Source organism: Phocoena sinus, chromosome 11 (assembly GCF_008692025.1).
Source record: "Phocoena sinus isolate mPhoSin1 chromosome 11, mPhoSin1.pri, whole genome shotgun sequence".
In the NCBI taxonomy this organism is placed as follows: Eukaryota; Metazoa; Chordata; class Mammalia; order Artiodactyla; family Phocoenidae; genus Phocoena; species Phocoena sinus.
Window position 1 is genome coordinate 37,261,334 of NC_045773.1, and position 23,609 is coordinate 37,284,942.

At 39.9% G+C, this 23,609-nt stretch overlaps 1 protein-coding gene across 9 annotated transcripts in view; it reads left to right on the forward strand.

The window, feature by feature from the left end:
• The window catches only part of DCAF1 (DDB1 and CUL4 associated factor 1), a 91,466-nt gene that overhangs the window by 15,697 nt on the left and 52,160 nt on the right, over positions 1-23,609 (forward strand). For all 9 annotated transcript variants that reach the window (XR_004352335.1, XM_032650133.1, XM_032650135.1 and 6 more), the window contains 2 exons: positions 179-252; positions 2,335-2,448. Coding sequence is in view for 8 of the 9 variants with exons in the window: in XM_032650133.1 (XP_032506024.1) it covers positions 179-252; positions 2,335-2,448 (188 nt within the window). In the remaining variant the exon portion in view is untranslated. The remainder of the gene's footprint in view (positions 1-178; positions 253-2,334; positions 2,449-23,609) is intronic.

Below are 23,609 nucleotides of genomic sequence, written 5' to 3' on the forward strand. Positions count from 1 at the left end.
AAAGAATGTTCCTTATGAAATCTGATTCATCAAAAGAATCTTTTCTTTGTTTCTGTTAATTTTTGCTGGCCTTTTAATAGTACTTAAAACAACCCAGGTGCCTTTCCAGAGGTTTGAGTAGCTTGACTGGGATGACTTACTCATTCCTTTGTTTGTTCCTCCCCTCTTCTTTTGGTAGGTCGAGCTGATCCAGAGTGTATGCTGGGCCACTTGCTGAGAATACTCTTCAAGAATGATGATTTCATGAATGCAGTAGGTTTGCTTCTTACTTTTCTCTAGAGATTATCATCAGCAGATACTGTACCTTTATTGTTTTTTTTGTAAATAGTCTGTTTTTTCCTGAGGCCTTGACAAAGTTGGGAATAGAGTGGGTAGCTTTATAAATTTGGTAATGGTTCAATGAAATAGACTAATCATGGACTTCTTTATTACCAAAGTCCTGGTTGTGGCCAAGGTGTTTTCTCTTTGGTGTGTACTTTGTTCAGTTGAATACTGGTGAGGGTTCCCAAGGCATCTGTGCTCATTCTGGGGTGAGATGATTTTGAGTTTGGGAATATAGGAGTTCTCTTGGGTTCTTGAATAGAAAAGTAAGAGTGATATGTACCATATGACTCTGCACTGACACTATGGGTGTGTGCATTGGGCATGTGGAGGGAGAGAAAGTGCCTTATTTAACTCTGGTCTGTTGAGGAGTAAATGAGGGTAAAAAAAAAAAAAAAGTATGTATTACTCACAGCTCCTGAACATAGTAATTATTCAATAAATTGTGGCTGTTAGGTTTGATTTTGGAGGTGGAATAGCATGATGCTTGAGAGCATGGGCTTTGGGGTCCATGTTTTGGGTTTAAGTGCAGCTCCACTCTTCATTGACATTTTGATCTTTAGGCAACTTAAGCCTCTCCAAGCTTTATTTTCTCAAAGCTTTATTTCCCTAATCTATGAAATAAGGATGATAGTTCTTACCTTAAAATGTTCTTGTAATCCTTGAATGAAATTAAACATGAAAAATGCTTAGTTCAGAACCTGGCACATGAGGGCTCAGTAATTATTAGCTATTATTTTTATCTGTATTATATTAATTCCCAATTTTATTTATCACTGGTGTCTCTTCTCTGCTTCAGATCACTTCCAGCTGCCTTCTAGACGTTCCCACATGGATATTTCCCACAGGCACCTTGAATTCTGCATGTCTCATTGTTTGCCCCACAATCTGTTTCTCTTATGCTCTAGCTCAGTAATGGTGTCCTTTCCTAGCCAGCTGGAAGTTATCCTTTATTCCTCTAAGCTTTCTTATTCAGTGAGCTTACAGGTCTTATTGTGCCCTCCCCCTTAACCTTCACAAATCCCTCCACTTCTTTCTGCCCTTGTTGTCAGACCTTAGGTTAGCTACCACCATCTCTCGATACTGCAATAGCCTCTTAATTGGTTTCTCTTCTTATCTTGTCCCAACCCATTCTTTACTTATATCCCGAAAATCTTTATCAAATGCAAAAAATGATCATGTCATTCTCTTGCTTAAAATCCATTAGTGCTTTCCCATTGCTCTCAAGACAAATTTTAAATTTTTTATTTTGGTTTATAAACCCAATCTCATGGCCTCTGTTCTCTCATTTTCTGTTCCTGACCTTTGGCCCTCCTCTCTTTCCCACTCCTCCTTAGCTCTTCCTGCTTGTCCTTCATGTTCTCACTTGGAATCCCTTCCTCTCTAAAGCCTTCTCTGATTCCCTTGCAGAGTTGTAGGCTTCCTACAGGTTTCTGTAGCATCCTGTACTTATGATATTTGTTTTTCCAACTGTCACCTCTTTTGGATAATGAACCCTTTGATGGTGGGACTGTGTCTTATTCACTGTTGTATACCCAGCAATAGAACACAGTGCCACTTAGAGATCCAGTATTTATTTGATGAGTGCCAAAAGGAAAGTTTTATTGATACATTTATATATATAAAATATAAAACTCAAAATTTTTCATTAACTATTGTCAAGAATCAGGGAGGGGTGAGGGGAGGCTTATCTTGCCCTGTTTTATCCTTCTGAAAAAGTGTATATGAGGATGGGGGTGTTTTCTTTGTGATACCCCTTGAGCTTGAATTTCTATGGTTGCTGAGTTGTTTTAGGGGGATTTGACTTTAAAGTGGCAGAAGAAATTATATGGTATTATCATGGCTCAGCAGGATCATAACTATTTCTAATAATTACAGGTTTAATTAGTAATGTTAGGTATAGTCTTCTTTAATACCCTTTAGGCAAGCTATGGGAATGTATTAAGGATTTATTAGTCATTGTTAATTTGATTGGGTTGAATTTCAGATGAGATGTACTCCTTTTCTTTACAGCTGGTGAATGCATATGTGATGACAAGCCGAGAGCCCCCTTTAAACACTGCTGCTTGCAGACTCCTACTGGACATCATGCCAGGGCTAGAAACTGCTGTCGTCTTTCAAGAAAAGGTACTTACTAAAAAGAAAAGTCAACATTTTATTTTTTAGTTGAATGCTGATCTGTTTTTCTTTGTTAAAATAATTGTTATAGTTTTTTCTTATTATAGTAGTAATCTATATTATAGAATCTTAAGAAATTAAGACAATAAGAAAAAGTTTTAAATAACTATTTTAGTGAGTACTTGCTGCTTGGGTGCTGTAGTCTTTTTTAAAATCTTAAGATCATGTTTTTAGATGTGGATTTGTGGATTTAACGATTTATGATCTTATTCAAACTCTTATTCCTTTTTTTTTTAATTGGAATGTAGGTGCTTTACAATGTTGTGTTAGTTTCTGCTGTACAGCAGAGTGAGTCAGTTATACATATATGTATATCCACTCTTTTTTAGATTTCCTTCCCATTTAGGTCACCACAAGAGCACTGAGTATAGTTCCCTGTGCTATACAGTAGGTTCTCATTAGTTATCTGTTTTGTATATAGTAGCATATATATGTCATTACCAGTCTCCCAATTCATCCCACCCTCCCTTCCCCCTTGGTAACGATAAGTTTGTTTTCTACATCTGTGACTCTATTTCTGCTTTGCTAATAAGTTCATCTGTATACCATTTTTGTAGATTCCACATATAAGTGATACTATACGATATTTGTCTTTCTCTTTATGACTTCACTCTGTATGACAGTCTCTAGGTCCATCCACGTCACTGCAAATGACATTATTTCGTTCCTTTTTATGGCTGAGTAATATTCCATTGCATATATGTATCACATCTTCTTTATCCATTCTTCTGTCAGTGGACATTTAGCTTGCTTCCATGTCCTGGCAATTGTAAATAGTGCTGCAGGGAACATCGGGGTGCATGTATCTTTTTGAATTATGGTTTTTTCTGTGTGTATGCCCATTTTGGGATTGCTGGGTCACATGGTAGTTCTATTTTTAGTTTTTTTTTTAAGGAACCTCCATACTGTTCTCCATAGTGGCTGTACCAATTTACATTCCCACCAACAGTGTAGGAGGGTTCCCTTTTCTCCACACCCTCTTCAGCATTTATTCTTTGTAGATTTTTTAATGTTGGTGATTCTGACTGTTGTGAGGTTACCTCATTGTAATTTTGATTTGCATTTCTCTAGTAATTAAGACTCTTATTCTTAATGATGAGTAGTCTTCCCCAGTGATGAGGACATTCTGTTCTGAGGAAGGCTGTCCTATTCTTGACAGTATTTAATATTCACTTAGTTAATGTTTGAAGGCTGTGCTGGGCTGTGTTTTATGCTATGTGCTGGGAATATTTTGTCAGCAAGATAGGAGCTTACATTTATATATATATTTGGAAGAACAGAGACAAACTGATAATTTCAAGTAAGGATAAGTGCTTTGAAGACCAGAGAATGGTAATTTGTTAGTGACTGTGTGTATATTTCAGTTGTCAAAAATTAGTTGCTGTGTTTTTAGAAGTAATGTTGATATTTTGTCTCTTAGCGTTAAGAATTTGCAGTGTGAATTGTGTATGCTATATAGCTTTCTTTGCTTTTAAAGACACTAAAAATTTAATCTTCTGAAAAAATCTGGAAGTCTCAGTATAGTTAAATGCATAAGCCAAGTGAAAGATCTGGAAACAGATTTTCTTAACTTTTAAGAAAATTTTATTACAGAATTGTACCACATAATGTATTTTAGAGATTAACATTGTTATTAATGCTATAGTTTGCAGTATTATGTAGACTAGATTTAAAAATCTCTAATTAGCTCCCACTGTGGGAGACCAAAAAAATCTATCTCCTGTCAGAAATGTTTTAATGTGAATTCTTTTTTTTTTTTAATGTGAGTTCTTTTGAAAAGCATGGTGAAAATGAAGCACTTACAGCAGTGTATTTGTTATATGCAAGATTTATAGAAGATTACAGATGATTTTACTGTGCTTTGTAAAAGTTTCTTGGTTGTCATTGTAGGAAAATCATCTCTGATTCTTTATAGTTTTATTGTTGTATGTTTAGAATGAAGTGACTACCCTCTGGATGTTGGAAACATGAAAGGGTATTTTGAATAATAAAGCTTTCTGCAAGAACAGTTTTATATTTTTATTTTATTTATTTTCAATAAATTTATTTAATTAATTTATTTATACTTGGCCGCATTGGGTCTTTGTTGCTGTGCGCGGGCTTTCTCTAGTTGAGGCGAGCGGGGGCTACTCTTTGTTGTGGTGAGTGGGCTTCTCATTGTGGTGGCTTCTCTTGTTGTGGAACACGGGCTCTAGGCGAGCGGGCTTCAGTAGTTGTGGCTCATGGGCTCTAGAGCGTAGGCTCAGTAGTTGTGGTTCATGGGCTTAGTTGCTCCTCGACGTGTGGGATCTTCCTTGACCAGGGCTTGAACCCATGTTCCCTGCGTTGACAGGCAGATTCTTAACCACCGCACCACCAGGGAAGTCCTAGAACAGTTTTGTTTCTTAATAACTGATTTTTATTAGGTCGAGAGAAGTGAATTATTCAAAGATAATCATAATTAGGTTGGAAATAACATTGCCTTGAATCCAATGTCCTAGAGTGTAGATTATAAACCTCTTTAACCTTGTGAGACCTTACCACTGGATTATATGATGTTCTTTACCTTTCAGAAATATCCTATGCACATTTTTTGGTGTGAATCAATGTTTTACTTCTTTAAAAACATTTAATTATAGTGTGTAAATTAATGAGTCAGAAATCATAATTTTTGGGGACTTCCCTGGCAGTCCAGTGGTTAAGACTCCACACTTCCACTGCAGGGGGCACAGGTTCGATCCCTGGTCAGGGAACTTAGATTCTGCATTCTGCGCAGTGCAGACGGCCCCGGCCCCCCCCCCCCCCCCCCCCCCCCGCTCAAAAAAAAAAAAAAAAACAAAAAGAAAACAAAATCATTATTTTTAGACAGATTGGCAACTGGTGTTTCACAAAGCTACAGTTAAGACTCATTGCTTTAGGGCTTCCCTGGTGGCACAGTGGTTAAGAATCCGCCTGCCAGTGCAGGGGACATGGGTTTAGTTAGAGCCCTGGTCTGGGAAGATCCCACATGCCATGGAGCAGCTAAAGCCCGTGTGCCATAGCTACTGAGCCTGGGCTCTAGAGCCTGTGCTCTGCCACAAGAGATGCCACTGCAGTGAGAGGCCTGCACACTGCAACGAAGAGTAGCCCCCACTCGCTGCAACTAGAAAAAACCCCCGTGCAACAACGCAGACCCAGTGTAGCCAAAAATAAATAAAATAAATAAATTTATTTAAAAAAAAGATTCACTGCTTTAGAGCAGTGTTTCTCAAACTTTCTGAACCGATAGTTACACATTTTACTTTTTTCCAAAAGCTGGGTACATTTTGTTTTACATTGCAACCCATACATTATATGTATCAGAGTTTTCTTGAACATTGTTTACCCTTTGTGCAGTGCATCCTTATAGTTTCTATTTCATTTCTTTTTAAGAGCTGGTTGTAAGTTACTAAATTGACTGTATTCTAGCTGCTGTTTAAAAAAGTTGCTGGATTGTACTTTCACAGATGTTGAAATAGCTTTAAATTTTATTTTGTTTATGCTTGCTGCTCTTTTTTAAGTATAGTTGATTTACAATGCTGTGTTAATTCCTGCTGTACAGCAAGGTGGCTCATTTGTATATATATATACATTCTTTTTTTTTTAATATTCTTTTCCATTATGGTTTATCCCAGGAGACTGGATATAGTTCCCTGTGTTATACAGTAGGACCTTGTTGTTCGTCTGTTCTAAATGTAATAGTTTGCATCTACTAACCCCACACTCCCAGTCCATCCCTCTGCCTCCCTCCATCCTCCTTGGTAACCACAAGTTTGTTCTCTATGTCTGTGAGTCTGTTTCTGTTTTGTAGATAGGCTCATTTGTGCCATATTTTAGATTCCACATATAAGTGATATCACGTGGTATTTGTCTTTCTCTGTCTGATTTTACTTAGTATGATAATCTCAGGTTGTATCCATGTTGCTGCAAATGCCATTATTTCGTTCTGTTTTATGGCTGGATTGTATTTCATTATATATATGTACCACATCTTTTTTATCCATTCATCTGTCGACGGACCTTTAGGTTGTTTCCATGTTTTGGCTATTGTGAATAGTGCTGCTATGAACATAGGGGTACCTGTATCTTTTTATTTATTTATTTTTGGCTGTGTTGGGTCTTTGTTGCTGCGTGTGGGCTTTCTCTAGTTGCAACGAGTGGGGGCTACTCTTTGTTGCGGTGTGCGGGCTTCTCATTGCGGTGGCTTCTCTTGCTGCAGAGCACGGGCTCTAGGCGCGTGGGCTTCGGTAGTTGTGGCACGTGGGCTCAGTGGTTGTGGGTCGCGGGCTGTAGAGTGCAGGCGCAGTAGTTGTGGCTCATGGGCTTAGTTGCTCCACGGCATGTGGGATCGTCCTGGAGCAGGGCTCAAACCTGTGTCCCTTATATTGGCAGGCGGATTCTTAACCACTATACCACCAGGGAAACCCCTGTCTTTTTGAATGATAGTTTTGTCTGGGTATATGCCCAGGAGTGGGATTGCTGGATCATATGGTAACTGTATATTTACTTTTCTGAGGACCCTCCGTACTATTTTCCAGTATAGTGGCTGCACCAACTTGCATTCCCACCAACATTGTAGGAGGGTGCCCTTTTCTCCACACCCACTCCAGCATTTGTTATTTGTAGACTTCAGGAAAAAAAAAAAGTGTTTCCCTCGGGGTGCAGTGGTTGAGAGTCCGCCTGCCGATGCAGGGGACATGGGTTCGTGCCCCGGTCTGGGAAGATCCCACATGCAGCGGAGCGGCTGAGCCTGTGAGCCATGGCCGCTGAGCCTGCATGTCGGGAGGCTGTGCTCTGCAACGGGAGAGGCCAGAACAGTGAGAGGCCCGTGTACCACAAAAAAAAAAAAAAAAAAAAAAAAGATAAATAAATAAATAAATGGCTGTGTTGAGTCTTCATTACTGCACGCAGGCTTTCTGTAGTTGCGGCGAGCAGGGGCTTCTCTTCATTGCAGTGCGCAGGCTTCTTTTGTTGTGGAGCTCTAGGCACATGGGCTTCAGTAGTTGTGGCATGCAGCCTCTAGAGCGCAGGCTCAGTAGTTGTGGTGCACGGGCTTAGTTGCTCTGCGGCACGTGGGATCTTCCTAGACCAGGGCTTGAACCCGTGTCCCCTGCATTGGCAGGCGGATTCTTAACCACTATGCCATCAGGGAAGTCCCTGTTATTTGTAGACTTTTTAACGATGGCAGTTCTGACTGGTGTGAGGTGGTACTTCATTTTAGTTTTGTTTTACATTTCTCTAATAATTAGTGATGTTGAGCATCTTTTCATGTGCCTACTGGCCATCTGCATGTCTTCTTTGGAGAAATGTCTATTAAGATCTTCTGTTGATTTTTCAATTGGGTTGTTTGTTTTTTTGTTGTTGAGTTGTATGAGCTGTTTGTATATTTTGGAGATTAAGCAGTTTTGGTCTCATCATTTCAAATATTTTCTCCCCTTCTGTAGGTTTTTGTTTTTTTTTTTTAACATTTATTTATTTCGCTGCGCCAGTTCTTAGTTGCCATGTGCGGGATCTTCGTTGCCGCGTGTGGGATCTTCCTTGCCACATGTGGGATCCTTGTTGCTGTGTACAGGATCTTCAGTTGCAACATGTGGGATCTTTTAGTTGTGGCATGTGAACTCTTAGTTGCAGTATGTGGGATCTAGTTTCCTGACCAGGGATTGAACCTGGGCCCCCTGCATTGGGAGTGTGGAGTCTTAGCCACTGGACCACCAGGAAAGTCCCTTGTTTCTTTTAAATGATTTCCTTCGCTGTGCAAAAGCTTTTAAGTTTGATTAGGTCCCATTTTATTTTTGTTTTTATTTCTGTTGCCTTGGGAGACTGACCTGAGAAACCATTGGTACGATTTATGTCAGAGAATGTTTAGCCTGTGCTTTCTTCTAGGAGTTTATGGTGTTACGTCTTATGTTCAAGTCTTTAAGCCATTTTGAGTATTTTTGTGCATGGTGTGAGTGTGTGTCCTAACTTCACTGATTTACATGTGGCTGTCCATCTTTCCCAGTACCACTTGCTGAAGAGACTGTCTTTTTCCCATTTTATAGTCTTGCTTCCTTTGTCCACGATTAATTGAATGTAGGTGTGTAGGTTTATTTTTGGGCTCTCTATTTTGTTCCATTGATCCATATGTCTGTTTTTGTACTGATACTACACTGTTTTGATTACTGTACCTTTGTAGTATTGTCTGAAGCCTGGGAGAGTTATGCCTCCTGCTTTGAAGTTTTTCCTCAGGATTGCTTTGGCAATTCTGGGTTTTTTATGGCTCCATATGAATTTTTGCATTATTCTAGTTCTGCAAAAAATGTCATGGGTAATTTGATAGGGATTGCATTAAATCTGTGGATTGCTTTGGGTAGTATTGCCATTTTAATAATATTAATTCTTCCAATCCAAGAGCATGGGATATCTTCCCATTTCTTTGCATTCGCTTTAATTTCTTTTAGTAATGTTTTATAGTTTTTAGCATATAAGTCTTTCACTTCCTTGGTCAGGTTTATTCCTAGGTATTTTATGTTTTTTGGTGTGATTTTAAAAAGTATTGTTTTTATACATTCTCTTTCTGATATTTCATTGGTTTTTAAAAAATATTTATTTATTTAGCTCTGTCGGGTCTTAGTTGTGGCACTCCGGATCTTCATTGCGGCATGCAGGATCTTTCATTGCGGCGCATGGGCTCTTCATTGTGGTGCACGGACTCTAGAGAGCATGGGCTCAGTAGTTGTGGTGAGCAAGCTCTCTACTTGTGGCACATGGGCTCCAGACTGTGCAGGCTTAGTAGTTGTGGTACACGGGCTCTAGGGCATGCAGGCTCAGTAGTTGACAGCACACAGGCTTAGTTGCCCCGCGGCATGTGGGATCTTAGTTCCCCGACCAGGGATCGCACCTGTGTCCCCTGCATTGGACGGTGGATTCTTAAGCACTGGACCACCAGAGAAGTCCCTGATATTTCATCATTAGTGTCAAGAAATTTATGCAACTGATTTCTGAATGTTAATCTTGTATCCTGCTACTTTTCTGAATTCCTTTATAGGATCTAGTAGTTTTAGTGTGGAATCCTTAGGGTTTTCTATATATAGTATCATGTCTTCTGCATTTAGTGACAATTTTACCTCTTCCCTTCCAATTTGAATACCTTTTATTTTTCTTGTCAGATTGCTGTGGCTAGGACTTCCAATACTATGTTGAATAGAAGTGGTAAGAGTGGGCATCCTTGTCTTGTTCCAGGTTTTAGTGGGAAGACTTTCAGCTTTTCACCACTGAGTATTTTATTGGCTTTGGGTTTGTCATAAATGGCTTTTATTATGTTGAGGTATGTTCCCTCTATACTCACTTTGGTAAAAGTTTTATCATGGATGATGTTGAATTTTGCCAAATGCTTTTTCTGCATCTATTGAGATAATCACATGGTTTTTTACTTTTCTTTTGTTTATGTGGTGTATTACATTGATTGCTTTGCAGATGTTGAACCATTCTTGTGAACTCGGGATGAATCCCACTTGGTTGTGGTGTATGATCTTTTTTATGTGGTGTTGGATTCACTTCGCTAATATTTTGCTGAGAATTTTTGCACCTATATTCATCAAAGATATTGGCCTGTAATTTTCTTTTTTGGTGGTATCTCTGTCTGATTTTGGTATCAGGGTGATGGTGACTTCATAGAATGTCTTTGGGAGTGTTTCCTCCTCTTCAGTCTTTTGGAACAGTTTTAGAAGAATCAGTGTAAGTTCTTCTTTGTATGTTTGGTAGAATTTGCCTGTGAAGGCACCTGGTCCTGGACTTTTGTTTGTAGGGAGTTTTAAAAATTACAGATTCTACTTCACTTCTAGTGATCAGTCTGTTCAGATCATCTGTTTCTTCTTGATTCAATTTTGGTGGGCTGTATGTTTGTAGAAAGTTGTCTATTTCTTGTAGGTTGTCAAAATTGTTGGCATATAATTGTTCACAGTACTCTTTTATGTTTTTTTTGTATTTCTATGGTACCAGCTGAGATTTCTCCTTTTTCATTTCTTATTTTATTTGGGTTCTCGCTCTTTTCTTCTTGGTGAGCCTGGCCAGAGGTTTGTCAACTTTGTTTACCCTTTCAAAGAACCAGTTCTCAGTTTCTTTTGGGGGGGGGTCATGCTGCGTGGTTTGTGGGATCCTAGTTCCCTGACCAGCGATTGAACCTGGGCCCTTGGCAGTGAAAGTGCGGAGTCCTAACTGCTGGACCACTAGGGAATTCCCTTTCTTTTGTTTTTTAAACCTCTGTTTTATTTATTTCCACCCTGATCTTTATTGTTTTCTTCCTTCTGCTGACTATGGGTTTCGTTTGTCCTTTTTCTAATTCTTTGAAGTGGTAGGTTAGGTTGTTTATTTGAGACTTTTCTGGTTTTTTGAGGAAGGCCCATGTCACTATGAACTTCCCTCTAAGAACTGCTTTTGCTGCATCTCATGGATTTTGTATGATTGTGTTTTCGTTGTCGCTTTTCTCAAGGTACTTTTTAAATTTCCTTTTTGATTTCCTTGTTGACCCATTGGCTTTGTAGTAGCATGTTGTTTAGTCTCCATGTAATCATTTTTTTCTCATTTCTTTTCCTATGGTTGATTGCTAGTTTCATGCCATTGTGTTCAGAGGAGATGCTTGAAATAATTTCTGTACTCTTATTAAATTTGTTGAGGTTAGTTTTGTGCCTTAGTATGTGGTCAGTCCTAGAGAGAGTGTTCCATGTGCAGTTGAAAAGAATGTGTATTCTGGTTTTTTTTTTTTTTTGATGTAGTATCCTGAAAATATCAATTAAATCTAAGTGTTGTATCATTTAGGATCTCTGTTGCCTTATTGATTTTTCTGTCTAGAAGATCTCTTCATTGATGTGAGTGGGGTGTTAAAAGTCTCCTATTGTATTCCCATCAATTGCTCCTGTTATGTCTGTTAGTATTTGTTTTATGTATTTGATTGCTCCTGTATCAGTCGCACATATGTTGACGAAGTGTTAAATCATCTTCTCGTATTGATCCTTTTACTGTTATATAGTGTCCTTTATCTTTCTTATGGCCTTTAATTTTTAAAATATTTATTTATTTTGGCGGCACTGGGTGTTAGTTGCAGCATGTGGGATCTTAGTTGCAGCACGTGGACTTCTTGGTTGTGACTTGCGGACTGGACTCTTAGTTGTGGCATGAGGACTCTCATTTGCGGCATGTGGACTGTTTAGTTGCAGCATGCATGTGGTATCTATTTCCCCGACCAGGGATCGAACCTGGGCTCCCTGCATTGGGAGCACAGAGTCTTACACATTGGACCACCAGGGAAGTCCTTGGCCTTTGTTTTAAAGTCTGTTTTGTCTGCTAGGAATATTGTAGCTTCTGCTTTCTTGTCATTTCTGTTTGCATGAAATGAAATACCTTTTTCCATCCCCTCACTTTCAGTCTGTGTGTGTCCTTTGCCCTAAGATCGATCTCTTGTAGGTTGAATCTTGTAGGCTCTTGTTTTTTTTATCCAGTCTGCCACTCTTTGTTTTTGATTGGAGCATTTGGTCCATTGACATTTAAGGTAATATTGATACATATATATTTATTACCATTTTAAATCTTGTTTTCAGCTGTTTCTATATTCCTTGTTTGTTCCTTTTTCTTTTTGGGGATTGATGATTTTATTTTATGCTTGTGTTGGTTTTGGTTTTTGTGACTCTATTGTATGTTTTTGATTTGTGGTTGCCCTGTTTTTCAAGTATGTTAACCCCTTCCTAGTTCTGCTTGCTTTAGACTGATAGTCATATAGGCCCAAAAACATTCTAAAAACAAAAAATCTACATTTTCTTAGTCCTTCCCCAAATTTTATGATTTTGATGTCCTTTTTTTACATCTTCATCTTTATCCTTTTGCTGTTCCTTGCAATTATGATCGCTTTCACAAATAGGTGGTGGTTTTTTTTTTCCTTTTTGATTTGTATACTAGCTAATTTAAGTGATTTACTCTCCAATTGCTATCTCCCTGTATCTTCCTGCTTCTTTTAGAGAAAACCTTTCAATATTTCTTTTAGGATAGATTTAGTATTGCTGTATTCTTTTATTTTTTCCTTGTCAGAGAAATTATTTCTCCTCCTATTCTAAATGATAATTTTGCTGGGTAGAGTATTCTAGGTTGCAGATTTTTCCCTTTCAAGACTTTGAATATATTTTGCCACTCCCTTCTGGCTTGCAGCATTTCTTTAGAGAAATCAGCTGATAGCCTTATTGGGCCTTCCCTTGTAATTAACTCTTTGTTTTTCTCTTGCTGCCTTTAGTATTCTCTCTTTAACTTTTGTCATTTTTATTATCATATATCTTGGAGTGTAGGTCTGTCTGGGTTCATCTTGATTGGGACCCTCTGTGCTTCCTATATGTGGATATCTGTTTCCTTCTTTAGATTTGGGAAGTTTTCAGCCATAATTTCTTCAGATACATTTTCAATCCCCTTTTCTCTTTCTTCTCCCTCTGGAATCCCTGTTATGTGTATTTTGGCATCGTTTATATTATCCCATAGGTCTGTTAACGTTGCTTTCTTTTTTTTTCATTTGTTTTTCTTTTTTAAAAATTAGTTAATTAATTAATTTGGATGCGCTGGGTCTTAGTTGAGGCAAGTGGGATCTTTCTTGCCGTGTGCGGGATCTTCATTTTGGTGTGTGGGATCTTTAGTTGCAGCATGTGGGTCTTAGTTGCGGCATCCAGGATATTTTTTTTTAGTTGCGGCACATGGGATTTTTAGTTGCGGCATGCAGGATATTTTAGTTGCAGCATGCAGCTCTTAGTTGCGGCGTGTGGGATCTAGTTCCCTGACCGGGGATCAAACCCGGACCCCCTGCATTGGGAGCATGGAGTCTTAACTGCTGGACCACCAGGGATATCCCTCATTGGGTTTTCTGTCTACTCTTTTGTTTGGGTAATTTATTATTATTTTTTTTAACATCTTTATTGGGGTATAATTGCTTTACAATGGTGTGTTAGTTTCTGCTTTATAACAGGGTGAATCATTTATACATATGTTCCCATATCTCTTCCCTCTTGCGTCTCCCTCTCTCCTACCCTCCCTATCCCACCCATCCAGGTGGTCACAAAGCACTGAGCTAATCTCCCTGTGCTATGCGGCTGCTTCCCACTAGCTATCTACCTTACGTTTGTGTATATATCCAAGCCTCTCTCTCGCTTTGTCACAGCTCACCCTTCCCCCTTCCCATATCCTCAAGTCCGTTCTCTAGTAGGTCTGTGTCTTTATTCCTGTCTTACCCCTAGGTTCTTCATGACATTTTTTTTTCTTAAATTCCATATATATGTGTTCGCATATGGTATTTGTCTTTCTCTTTCTGACTTACTTCACTCTGTATGACAGACTCTAGGTCTATGCACCTCATTACAAATAGCTCAATTTCGTTTCTTTTTATGGCTGAGTAGTATTCTATTGTATATATGTGCCACATCTTCTGTATCCATTCATCTGATGATGGGCACTTAGGTTGTTTCCATCTCCGGGCTATTGTAAATAGAGCTGCAATGAACATTTTGGTACATGACTCTTTTTGAATTATGGTTTTCTCAGGGTATATGCCCACTAGTGGGATTGCTGGGTCATATAGTAGTTCTATTTGTAGTTTTTTAAGGAACCTTCATACTGTTCTCCATAGTGGCTGTACCAATTCACATTCCCACCAGCAGTGCAAGAGTGTTCCCTTTTCTCCACACCGTCTCCAGCATTTATTGTTTCTAGATTTTTTGATGATGGCCATTCTGACTGGTGTGAGATGATATCTCATTGTAGTTTTGATTTGCATTTCTCTAATGATTAATGATGTTGAGCGTTCTTTCATGTGTTTGTTGGTAGTCTGTATATCTTCTTTGGAGAAATGTCTGTTTAGGTCTTCTGCCCACTTTTGGATTGGGTTGTTTTTCTGTTATTGAGCTGCATGAGCTGCTTGTAAATTTTGGAGATTAATCCTTTGTCAGTTGCTTCATTTGCAAATATTTTCCCCCATTCTGAGGGTTGTCTGTTGGTCTTGTTTATGGTTTCCTTTGCTGTGCAAAAGCTTTGCAGTTTCATTATGTCCCATTTGTTTATTTTTGTTTTTATTTCCATTTCTCTAGGAGGTGGGTCAAAAAGGATCTTGTTGTGATTTACGTCATACAGTGTTCTGCCTATGTTTTCCTCTAAGAGTTTGGTAGTTTCTGGCCTTACATTTAGGTCTTTAATCCATTTTGAGCTTATTTTTGTGTATGGTGTTAGGGAGTGATCTAATCTCGCACTTTTACATGTACCTATCCAGTTTTCCCAGCACTACTTATTGAAGAGGCTGTCCTTTCTCCACTGTACATTCCTGCCTCCCTTATCAAAGATAAGGTGACCATATGTGCGTGGGTTTATCTCTGGGCTTTCTATCCTGTTCCATTGATCTATCTTTCTGTTTTTGGGCCAGTACCATACTGTCTTTGTTTCTGTAGCTTTGTAGTATAGTCAGAAGTCAGGGAGCCTGATTCCTCCAGCTCCGTTTTTCATTCTCAAGATTGCTTTGGCTATTCGGGGTCTTTTGTGTTTTCATACAAATTGTGAAATTTTTTGTTCTAGTTCTGTGAAAAATACCAGTGGTAGTTTGATAGGGATTGCATTTTATCTGTAGATTGCTTTGGGTAGTAGAATCATTTTTTCACAATGTTGATTCTTCCAATCCAAGAACATGGTATATCTCTCCATCTGTTTGTATCATCTTTAATTTCTTTCATCAGTGTCTTATAATTTTCTGCATACAGGTCTTTTGTCTCCTTAGGTAGGTTTATTCCTAGATATTTTATTCTTTTTGTTGCAATGGTAAATGGGAGTGTTTTCTTGACTTCACTTTCAGATTTTTCATCATTAGTGTATAGGAATGCAAGAGATTTCTGTGCATTAATTTTGTATCTTGTTACTTTACCGAATTCATTGATTAGCTCTAGTAGTTTTCTGGTAGCATCTTTAGGATTCTCTATGTATAGTATCATCTCATCTGCAAACAGTGACAGCTTTACTTCTTCTTTTCTGATTTGGATTCCTTTTATTTCCTTTTCTTCTCTGATTGCTGTGGCTAAAACTTCCAAAACTATGTTGAATAAGAGTGGTGAGAGTGGGCAACCTTGTCTTGTTCCTGATCTTAGTGGAAATGCTTTCAGTTTTTCACCATTGAGGATGATGTTGGCTGTGGGTTTGTCATATATGGCCTTTATTATGTTGAGGAAAGTTCCCTCTATGCCTACTTTCTGGAGGGTTTTTATCATAAATGGGTGTTGAATTTTGTCAAAAGCTTTTTCTGCATCTATTGAGATGATCATATCGTTTTTCTCCTTCAATTTGTTAATATGGTGTATCACGTTGATTGATTTGCGTATATTGAAGAATCCTTGCATTCCTGGAATAAACCCCACTTGATCATGGTGTATGATCCGTTTAATGTGCTGTTGGATTCTGTTTGCTAGTATTTTGTTGAGGAGTTTTGCATCTATGTTCATCAGTGATATTGGCCTGTAGTTTTCTTTCTTTCTGACGTCCTTGTCTGGTTTTCGTATCAGGGTGATGGTGGCCTTGTAGAATGAGTTTGGGAGTGTTCCTCCCTCTGCTATATTTTGGAAGAGTTTGAGAAGGATAGGTGTTAGCTCTTCTCTAAATGTTTGATAGAATTCACCTGTGAAGCCATCTGGTCCTGGGCTTTTGTTTGTTGGAAGATTTTTAATCACAGTTTCAATTTCAGTGCTTGTGATTGGTCTGTTCATATTTTCTGTTTCTTCCTGATTCAATCTTGGCAGGTTGTGCATTGCTAAGAATTTGTCCATTTCTTCCAGGTTGTCCATCTTATTGGCATAGAGTTGCTTGTAATAAACTCTCATGATCTTTTGTATTCTGCAGTGTCAGTTGTTACTTCTCCTTTTTCATTTCTAATTCTATTGATTTGAGTCTTCTCCCTTTTTTTCTTGATGAGTCTGGCTAATGGTTTATCAATTTTGTTTATCTTCTCAAAGAACCAGCTTTTAGTTTTATTGATCTTTGCTATCGTTTCCTTCATTTCTTTTTCATTTATTTCTTATTTCATTTTCATTTTATTTATTAAGGAAAGAAATTTATGATTTCTTTCCTTCTGCTAACTTTGGGGTTTTTTTGTTCTTCTTTCTCTAATTGCTTTAGGTGCAAGGTTAGGTTGTTTATTGGAGATGTTTCCTGTTTCGTAAGGTAGGATTGTATTGCTATAAACTTCTCTCTTAGAATTGCTTTTGCTGCATCCCTTAGATTTTGGGTCGTTGTGTCTCCATTGTCATTTGTTTCTAGGTATTTTTTAATTTCCTGTTTGACTTCTTCAGTGATCACTTCGTTATTAAGTAGTGTATTGTTTAGCCTCCATGTGTTTGTATTTTTTACAGATCTTTTCCTGTAATTGATATCTAGTCTTATAGCGTTATGGTCGGAAAAGATACTTGATACAATTTCAATTTTCTTAAATTTACTGAGGCTTGATTTGTGACCCAAGATATGATCTATCCTGGAGAATGTTCCATGAGCACTTGAGAAAAATGTGTATTGTGTTGTTTTTGGATGAAATGTTCTATAAATATCAATGAAGTCTATCTTGTTTAATGTATCATTTAAAGCTTGTGTTTCCTTATTTATTTTCATTTTGGATGATCTGTCCATTGGCGAAAGTGGGGTGTTAAAGTCCCCTACTATGAATGTGTTACTGTTGATTTCCCCTTTTATGGCTGTTAGTATTTGCCTTATGTATTGAGGTGCTCCTATGTTGGGTGCATAAATATTTACAACGGTTATATCTTCTTCTTGGATCAATCCCTTGATCATTATGTAGTGCCCTTCTTTGTCTCTTCTAATAGTCTTTATTTTAAAGTCTATTTTGTCTGATATGAGAATTGCTACTCCAGCTTTCTTTTGGTTTCCATTTGCATGAAATATCTTTTTCCATCCCCTTACTTTCAGTCTGTATGTGTCTCTAGATCTGAAGTGGGTCTCTTGTAGACAGCAAATATATGGGTCTTGTTTTTGTATCCATTCAGCCACTCTGTGTTTTTTGGTGGGAGCATTTAGTCCACTTACATTTAAGGTAATTATCGATATGTATGTTCCTATTCCCATTTTCTTAATTGTTTTGGGTTTGTTATTGTAGGTCTTTTCCTTCTCTTGTGTTTCTTGCCTAGAGAAGTTCCTTTAGCATTTGTTGGAAAGCTGGTTTGGTGGTGCTGAACTCTCTCAGCTTTTGCTTGTCTGTAAAGGTTTTAATTTCTCCATCAAATCTGAATGAGATCCTTGCTGGGGAGAGTAATCTTGGTTGCAGGTTTTTCTCCATCATCACTTTAAATATGTCCTGCCAGTCCCTTCTGGCTTGCAGAATTTCTGCTGAAAGATCAGCTGTTAATCTTATGGGGATTCCCTTGTGTGTTATTTGTTGTTTTTCCCTTGCTGCTTTTAATATGTTTTCTTTGTATTTAATTTTTGACAGTGCGATTAATATGTGTCTGGGCATATTTTTCCTTGGATGTATCCTGTATGGGACTCTCTGTGCTTCCTGGACTTGATTAACTATTTCCTTTCCCTTATTAGGGAAGTTTTCAACTATAATCTCTTCAAATATTTTCTCAGTCCCTTTCTTTTTCTCTTCTTCTTCTGGAACCCCTATAATTCGAATGTTGGTGCGTTTGATGTTGTCCCAGAGGTCTCTGAGACTGTACTCAGTTCTTTTCATTCTTTTTTCTTTATTCTGCTCTGCTGTAGTTATTTCCACTATTTTAACTTCCAGGTCACTTACCCGTTCTTCTGCCTCAGTTATTCTGCTATTGATCCCATCTAGAGTATTTTTAATTTCACTTATTGTGTTGTTCATCATTGTTTATTTCATGTTTAGTTCTTCTAGGTCCTTGTTAAATGTTTCTTGCATTTTGTCTCTTCTATTTCCAAGATTTTGGATCATCTTTACTATCATTATTCTGAATTCTTTTTCAGGTTGACTGCCTATTTCCTCTTCATTTGTTAGGTCTGGTGGGTTTTTATCTTGCTCCTTCATCTGCTGTGAGTTTTTCTGTCTTCCCATTTTGCTTATCTTACCGTGTTTGGGGGTCTCTGTTTTGCAGGCTGCAGGTTCGTAGTTCCCGTTGCTTTTGGTGTCTGTCCCCAGTGGCTAAGGTTGGTTCAGTGGGTTGTGTAGGCTTCCTGGGGGAGGGGACTAGTGCCTGTGTTCTGGTGGATGAGGCTGGATCTTGTCTTTCTGGTGGGCAGGTCCACGTCTGGTGGTGTGTTTTTGGTTGTCTGTGGACTTATTATGATTTTAGGCAGCCTCTCTGCTAATGGGTGGGGTTGTGTTCCTGTCTTGCTAGTTGTTTGGCATAGGATTTTCAGCACTGTAGTTTGCTGGTCGTTGAGTGAAGCTGGGTGCTGGTGTTGAGATGGAGATCTCTGGGAGATTTTCACCGTTTGATATTATGTGGAGCTGGGAGGTCTCTTGTGAACCAGTGTCCTGAAGTTGGGTCTCCCTCCTCAGAGGCACAGCACTGACTCCTGGCTGCTGCACCAACAGCCTTTCATCCACACGGCTCAGAATAAAAGGGAGAAAAAGTAGAAAGAAAGAAGTAGTAGAAGTAGAAAGAAAGAAAGAAGGAAAGGAAGAAAGGAGGGAGGGAGGAAGGAGGGAAGGAAGGAAAAAAAGAAAGGAGATAAAGTAAAATAAAATAAAGTAAGATAAACTATAATAAAGTTATTAAAATAAAAAAATAAGAGAAAAAAATTAAAAAAACAAAAATAAAACGGACGGATAGAACCCTAGGACAAATGGTGGAAGCAAAGCTATACAGACAAAATCTCACACAGAAGCATGCACATACACACTCACAGAAAGAGGAAAAGGGGAAAAAATAATAAATCTTGCTCTCAAAGTCCACCTCCTTAATTTGGGATGATTGTCTATTCATGTCTTCCACAGATGTAGGGTACATCAAGTTGATTGTGGAACTTTAATCCGCTGTTTCTGAGGCTGCTGGGAGAGATTTCCCTTTCTCTTCTTTGTTCTCACAGCTCCCAGGGGCTCAGCTTTGGATTTGGCCCCGCCTCTGCGTGTAGGTCGCCGGAGGGCGTCTGTTCTTCGCTCAGACAGGACGGGGTTAAAGGAGCCGCTGATTCGGGGGCTCTGGCTCACTCTGGCCGGGGGGGAGGGAGGGGCACAGAGTGCGGGGCGAGCCTGCGGTGGCAGAGGCCAGCGTGACGCTGCACCAGCCCGAGGCGCGCTGTGCGTTCTCCCGGAGGAGTTGACCCTGGATCCCAGGACCCTGGCAGTGGTGGGCTGCACAGGCTCCCCGGAAGGGGGGTGTGGACAGTGACACAGGCTTCTTGGTGGCGGCAGCAGCAGCCTTAGCGTCCCATGCCCGTCTCTGGGGTCGGCGCTTTTAGCCGCGGCTCGCGCTCGTCTCTGGAGCTCCTTTAAGCAGCGCTCTTAATCCCCTTTCCTCGCGCACCAGGAAACAAAGAGGGAAGAAAAAGTCTCTTGCCTCTTTGGCAGGTCCAGACTTTTCCCCGGACTCCCTCCCGGCTAGTCATGGTGCACTAACCCCCTGCAGGCTGTGTTCACGCCACCAACCCCAGTCCTTTCCCGTGCTCTGACCGAAGCCCGAGCCTCAACTCCCAGCCGCGCCCGCCCTGGCGGGTGAGCAGAGAAGCTTCTCGGGCTGGTGAGTGTCAGCCGGCCCCGATCCTCTGTTCGGGAATCTCTCCGCTTTGCCCTCCGCACCCCTGTGGCTGTGCTGTCCTCTGCGGTCCCGAGGCTTTCGCCCTCCACCACCCGCAGTCTCCGCCCGTGAAGGGGCTTCCTACTGTGTGGAAACCTTTCCTCCTTCATAGCTCCCTCCCACTGGTGCAGGTCCCGTCCCTATTCTTTTGTCTCTGTTTATTCTTTTTTCTTTTGCCCTACCCAGGTTCGTGGGGGGGTTTCTTGCCTTTTGGGAGGTCTGAGGTCTACTGCCAGCGTTCAGTAGGTGTTCTGTAGTTGTTGTTCCATGTGTAGATGTATTTCTGGTGTATCTGTGGGGAGGAAGGTGATCTCCGCGTCTTACTCTTCCGCCATCTTTCTGAAAGCCTCTGGGTAATTTCTGTTATTCTGTCTTGCAGATTACTTATTCTTTCTTCTGCATTATTTATTTTGCTATTTGTTGCATTTAGCTTAGCTATCTCCTCAACAAATGAAGATTCTAATTTTTCTTGTCTCCTCCTTATAGTTTCTAGTTCCTTTTTACAGTAATCTGCATTTCTGTCGAAAACCTTTCTTAGTTCCTTCAGTATTTTCATTACCTCCTTTTTGAACTTGGTGTCTGTTAGACTGAAGAGGTCTGTTTCATTGTTTGTTCCTTCAGGGGAATTCTCTTGGTCTTTTAATTGGGAGTGGTTCCTCAGCTTCTTCATTTTGCTTATATTTCTCTTTGTGAGTTTAAGAGATATAAATACCTATAGTAGTCTTGGAGGGCTTTTTATGTATGGGAGCGTCCCTGCATAGCTTGTGTGGGTTTAATATTTTTTTGGTCTGAGGGCTGTTTTTGGTTTGGGTGCTTGCTGTTTCTTTCCTCAGCATGTGCTGGTCATTAGCCCCTTGTTAGGGGGTATGCAGGCATGCAGCCCGCTCATGGGACCCTTGGTGCCAGTGGGCTGCATGTGCTCCCGGGGAAGCGGGGGCATTGGTTGGTGCCAGGTTTTGGGACCGTTGGCCAACTATCCATGCCTGACTCTGGAGTCCAAGATGGCAGCGGCAGCTATTGCCCACCCCTGGAGCTTGTGTAGGTGGTGCCCTGCCTCCTGAGAGAGGGCGTGGAGAAAGAAGCTCCTGTGGCGGGCCCACCCATCTCCTCGTGGGCCCCCCATCAATGGTGCCTTGCCCCTCTGGGGGGCCCAGGCTTCCTTCCGTAATCCCTCGGTTATAATGCACCACACCCTAGCCCCCTCAGGCTGTCACCATGCATCCAGCCCCAGTCCTCTTCCCGGTTCTCACCTTCAAAGCACAAGCCTCAGCACTCAGCCCCTGACCCCCTCAGTGGAAGAGTGAGCATCTTGGGCTGGGGAGTGCCAGGTAGCACCACCGACTGTCTGTGCAGGTGTCTCTCCTCTTTGCCCTCTGCAAACTAGTCGCTGCGCTCTCCCCTGAGGCTCTGGAGCTCCCCCTCCGTTCCGGCTGTTCTCTCTGCCAGTGAGGGGACTTACCAGTGTGTGGAAACCTTTCCTTTTTCACAGTTCTCTCCCAGGTATGTAGGTCCTGTCCCGTTTCCTTTCGCGCTTTTTTTTTTTTTCCTACCCAGTTACATGGAGATTTTCTAGCCCTTTTTGAAGTCTGAGGTCTTCTGCCATCATCCAGTAGGTGTTCTGTGAGAATTGTTCCACATGTAGATGTATTTGTGGGGGAAGGTGAACTCCATATCCTACTCCTCTGCCATCTTAATCATTCTTTTAAATTTTACTTTTACTTAAAATTATTTGGCTGTATAGTTTCTTCATTATATTAAGTGTGTTATAGAACGGAGTACTTTTATATTTACATACCAGGTTTCTCATACTGTTTACGTTTATCAGTGTATGCTCTTAATCCAGTGAGAACAGGACCTTTAGGGACTTAATTCTTTAAGAGTACTGCTTTAACTTTTTTTTTCTTTGAGGTTGTTTCAGATTATTGGAGGTCAGAGGGATAAAATCGGAGAGAATGAAATCTCAGAAAGTGTAACCCTCAAGCCAGCGTTTTCAAGATTTTATACTCTGGAACGTTAAGATTCCCCTAAAATGTTAATAGGTGTTTTATGATGAAAATGTCCATGTGGTCAGTTAGGTAGATGGCTACTGTTTATTGAGTGCCAGGCCTGTGCTAAGGATTTGATTTGCATAGTATCATTTAACTCTCACAGCATCCCATGAGGTAGGAAGAAAACCATGAGTCTATGGTATTTCAGAATCAGAGAGAAAAGAAATGGTTTTAATACAGAAGGGACAAGACCCAGATCTATCAAGATGACTAACCAGGATAACTTACAAACTCTCCCGTTGCACAGAAATACAAATTTTGGGTAAACTATAATAAACTCTTAGAGAAATCCCTAGGTGCCAGAAATATGGAACTATAAAAGTAAAGTGGTAATTGAGGACAGGGACAAAATCTTGGGTGAGGAGTTTAGAATGGGGACCCTGACCTCCATATAAAACTGGGATTCCCTAAGGACCTTCACTGAAACAATGGAAAAGGAAAATATCTGCTTTATGCTGTGGGGAGATGATAGATTTCTCATTCTCTGACTCCACTCTGAGGGGCAGGGGCATGGGCATGTAAGTCTCCCCTGAGAATCTCTGGGCATGGGCCTTATTTGGGTAAATGTTTGAAATTTCTATTTTGATTGGGAACCCCAAAGTCAAGATATTAACAACAAACAAAATTGTTTTGGACCAGTGATATTCTTTGGTTGTCTGGCAAAAGCAAATACAGAACTCCCGTGGAGGAGAAGCTTTCACAATCCGGGCCACAAGGGATTTTCACAGAAAAAACAATTTCCACAAAAAGTGAGCTCACAAAAAAATTACAAAGTATCCCAGCAAATAATCCTCCATGATTAGGAGTCAACAATTAAACAATGACTGGATATGTTTCCTTTTCAGATTTTTCATTACTAGTGTATAGAAATGCAACTGATTTCTGTGTATTGATTTTGTATTCTGCAACTTTGCAGAATTCATTTATTCTAACAGGTTGTTTTGTGTGTTTGTTTGTGTGTGTGTGTGTGTGTGTGTGTGTGTGTGTGTCTGTGTCTGTGTCTGTGTGTGTGGAAACTTTAGAGTTTTTTATGTAAAAGATCATGTCATTTGTGAACAGAGATAATTTTATTTCTTCCTTTCCAACACAGACGCCTTTAATTTCTTTTTCTTGCCAGTACTATGTTGAATACAAGTGGTGAAAGCAGACATCCTTGTCCTGTTTTTAATCTTTGGAGAAAGTCTGTCAGACTTTTACGGTTGAGTGTAGTGTTAGCTGTAATTTTTTTCATGACTGGCATTTATTATGTTGAGGAAGTTTCCTTCTATTTCTAGTTTATTAAGTGTTTTTTAATGAAAGGGATTTTACTTTTGTCAAATTC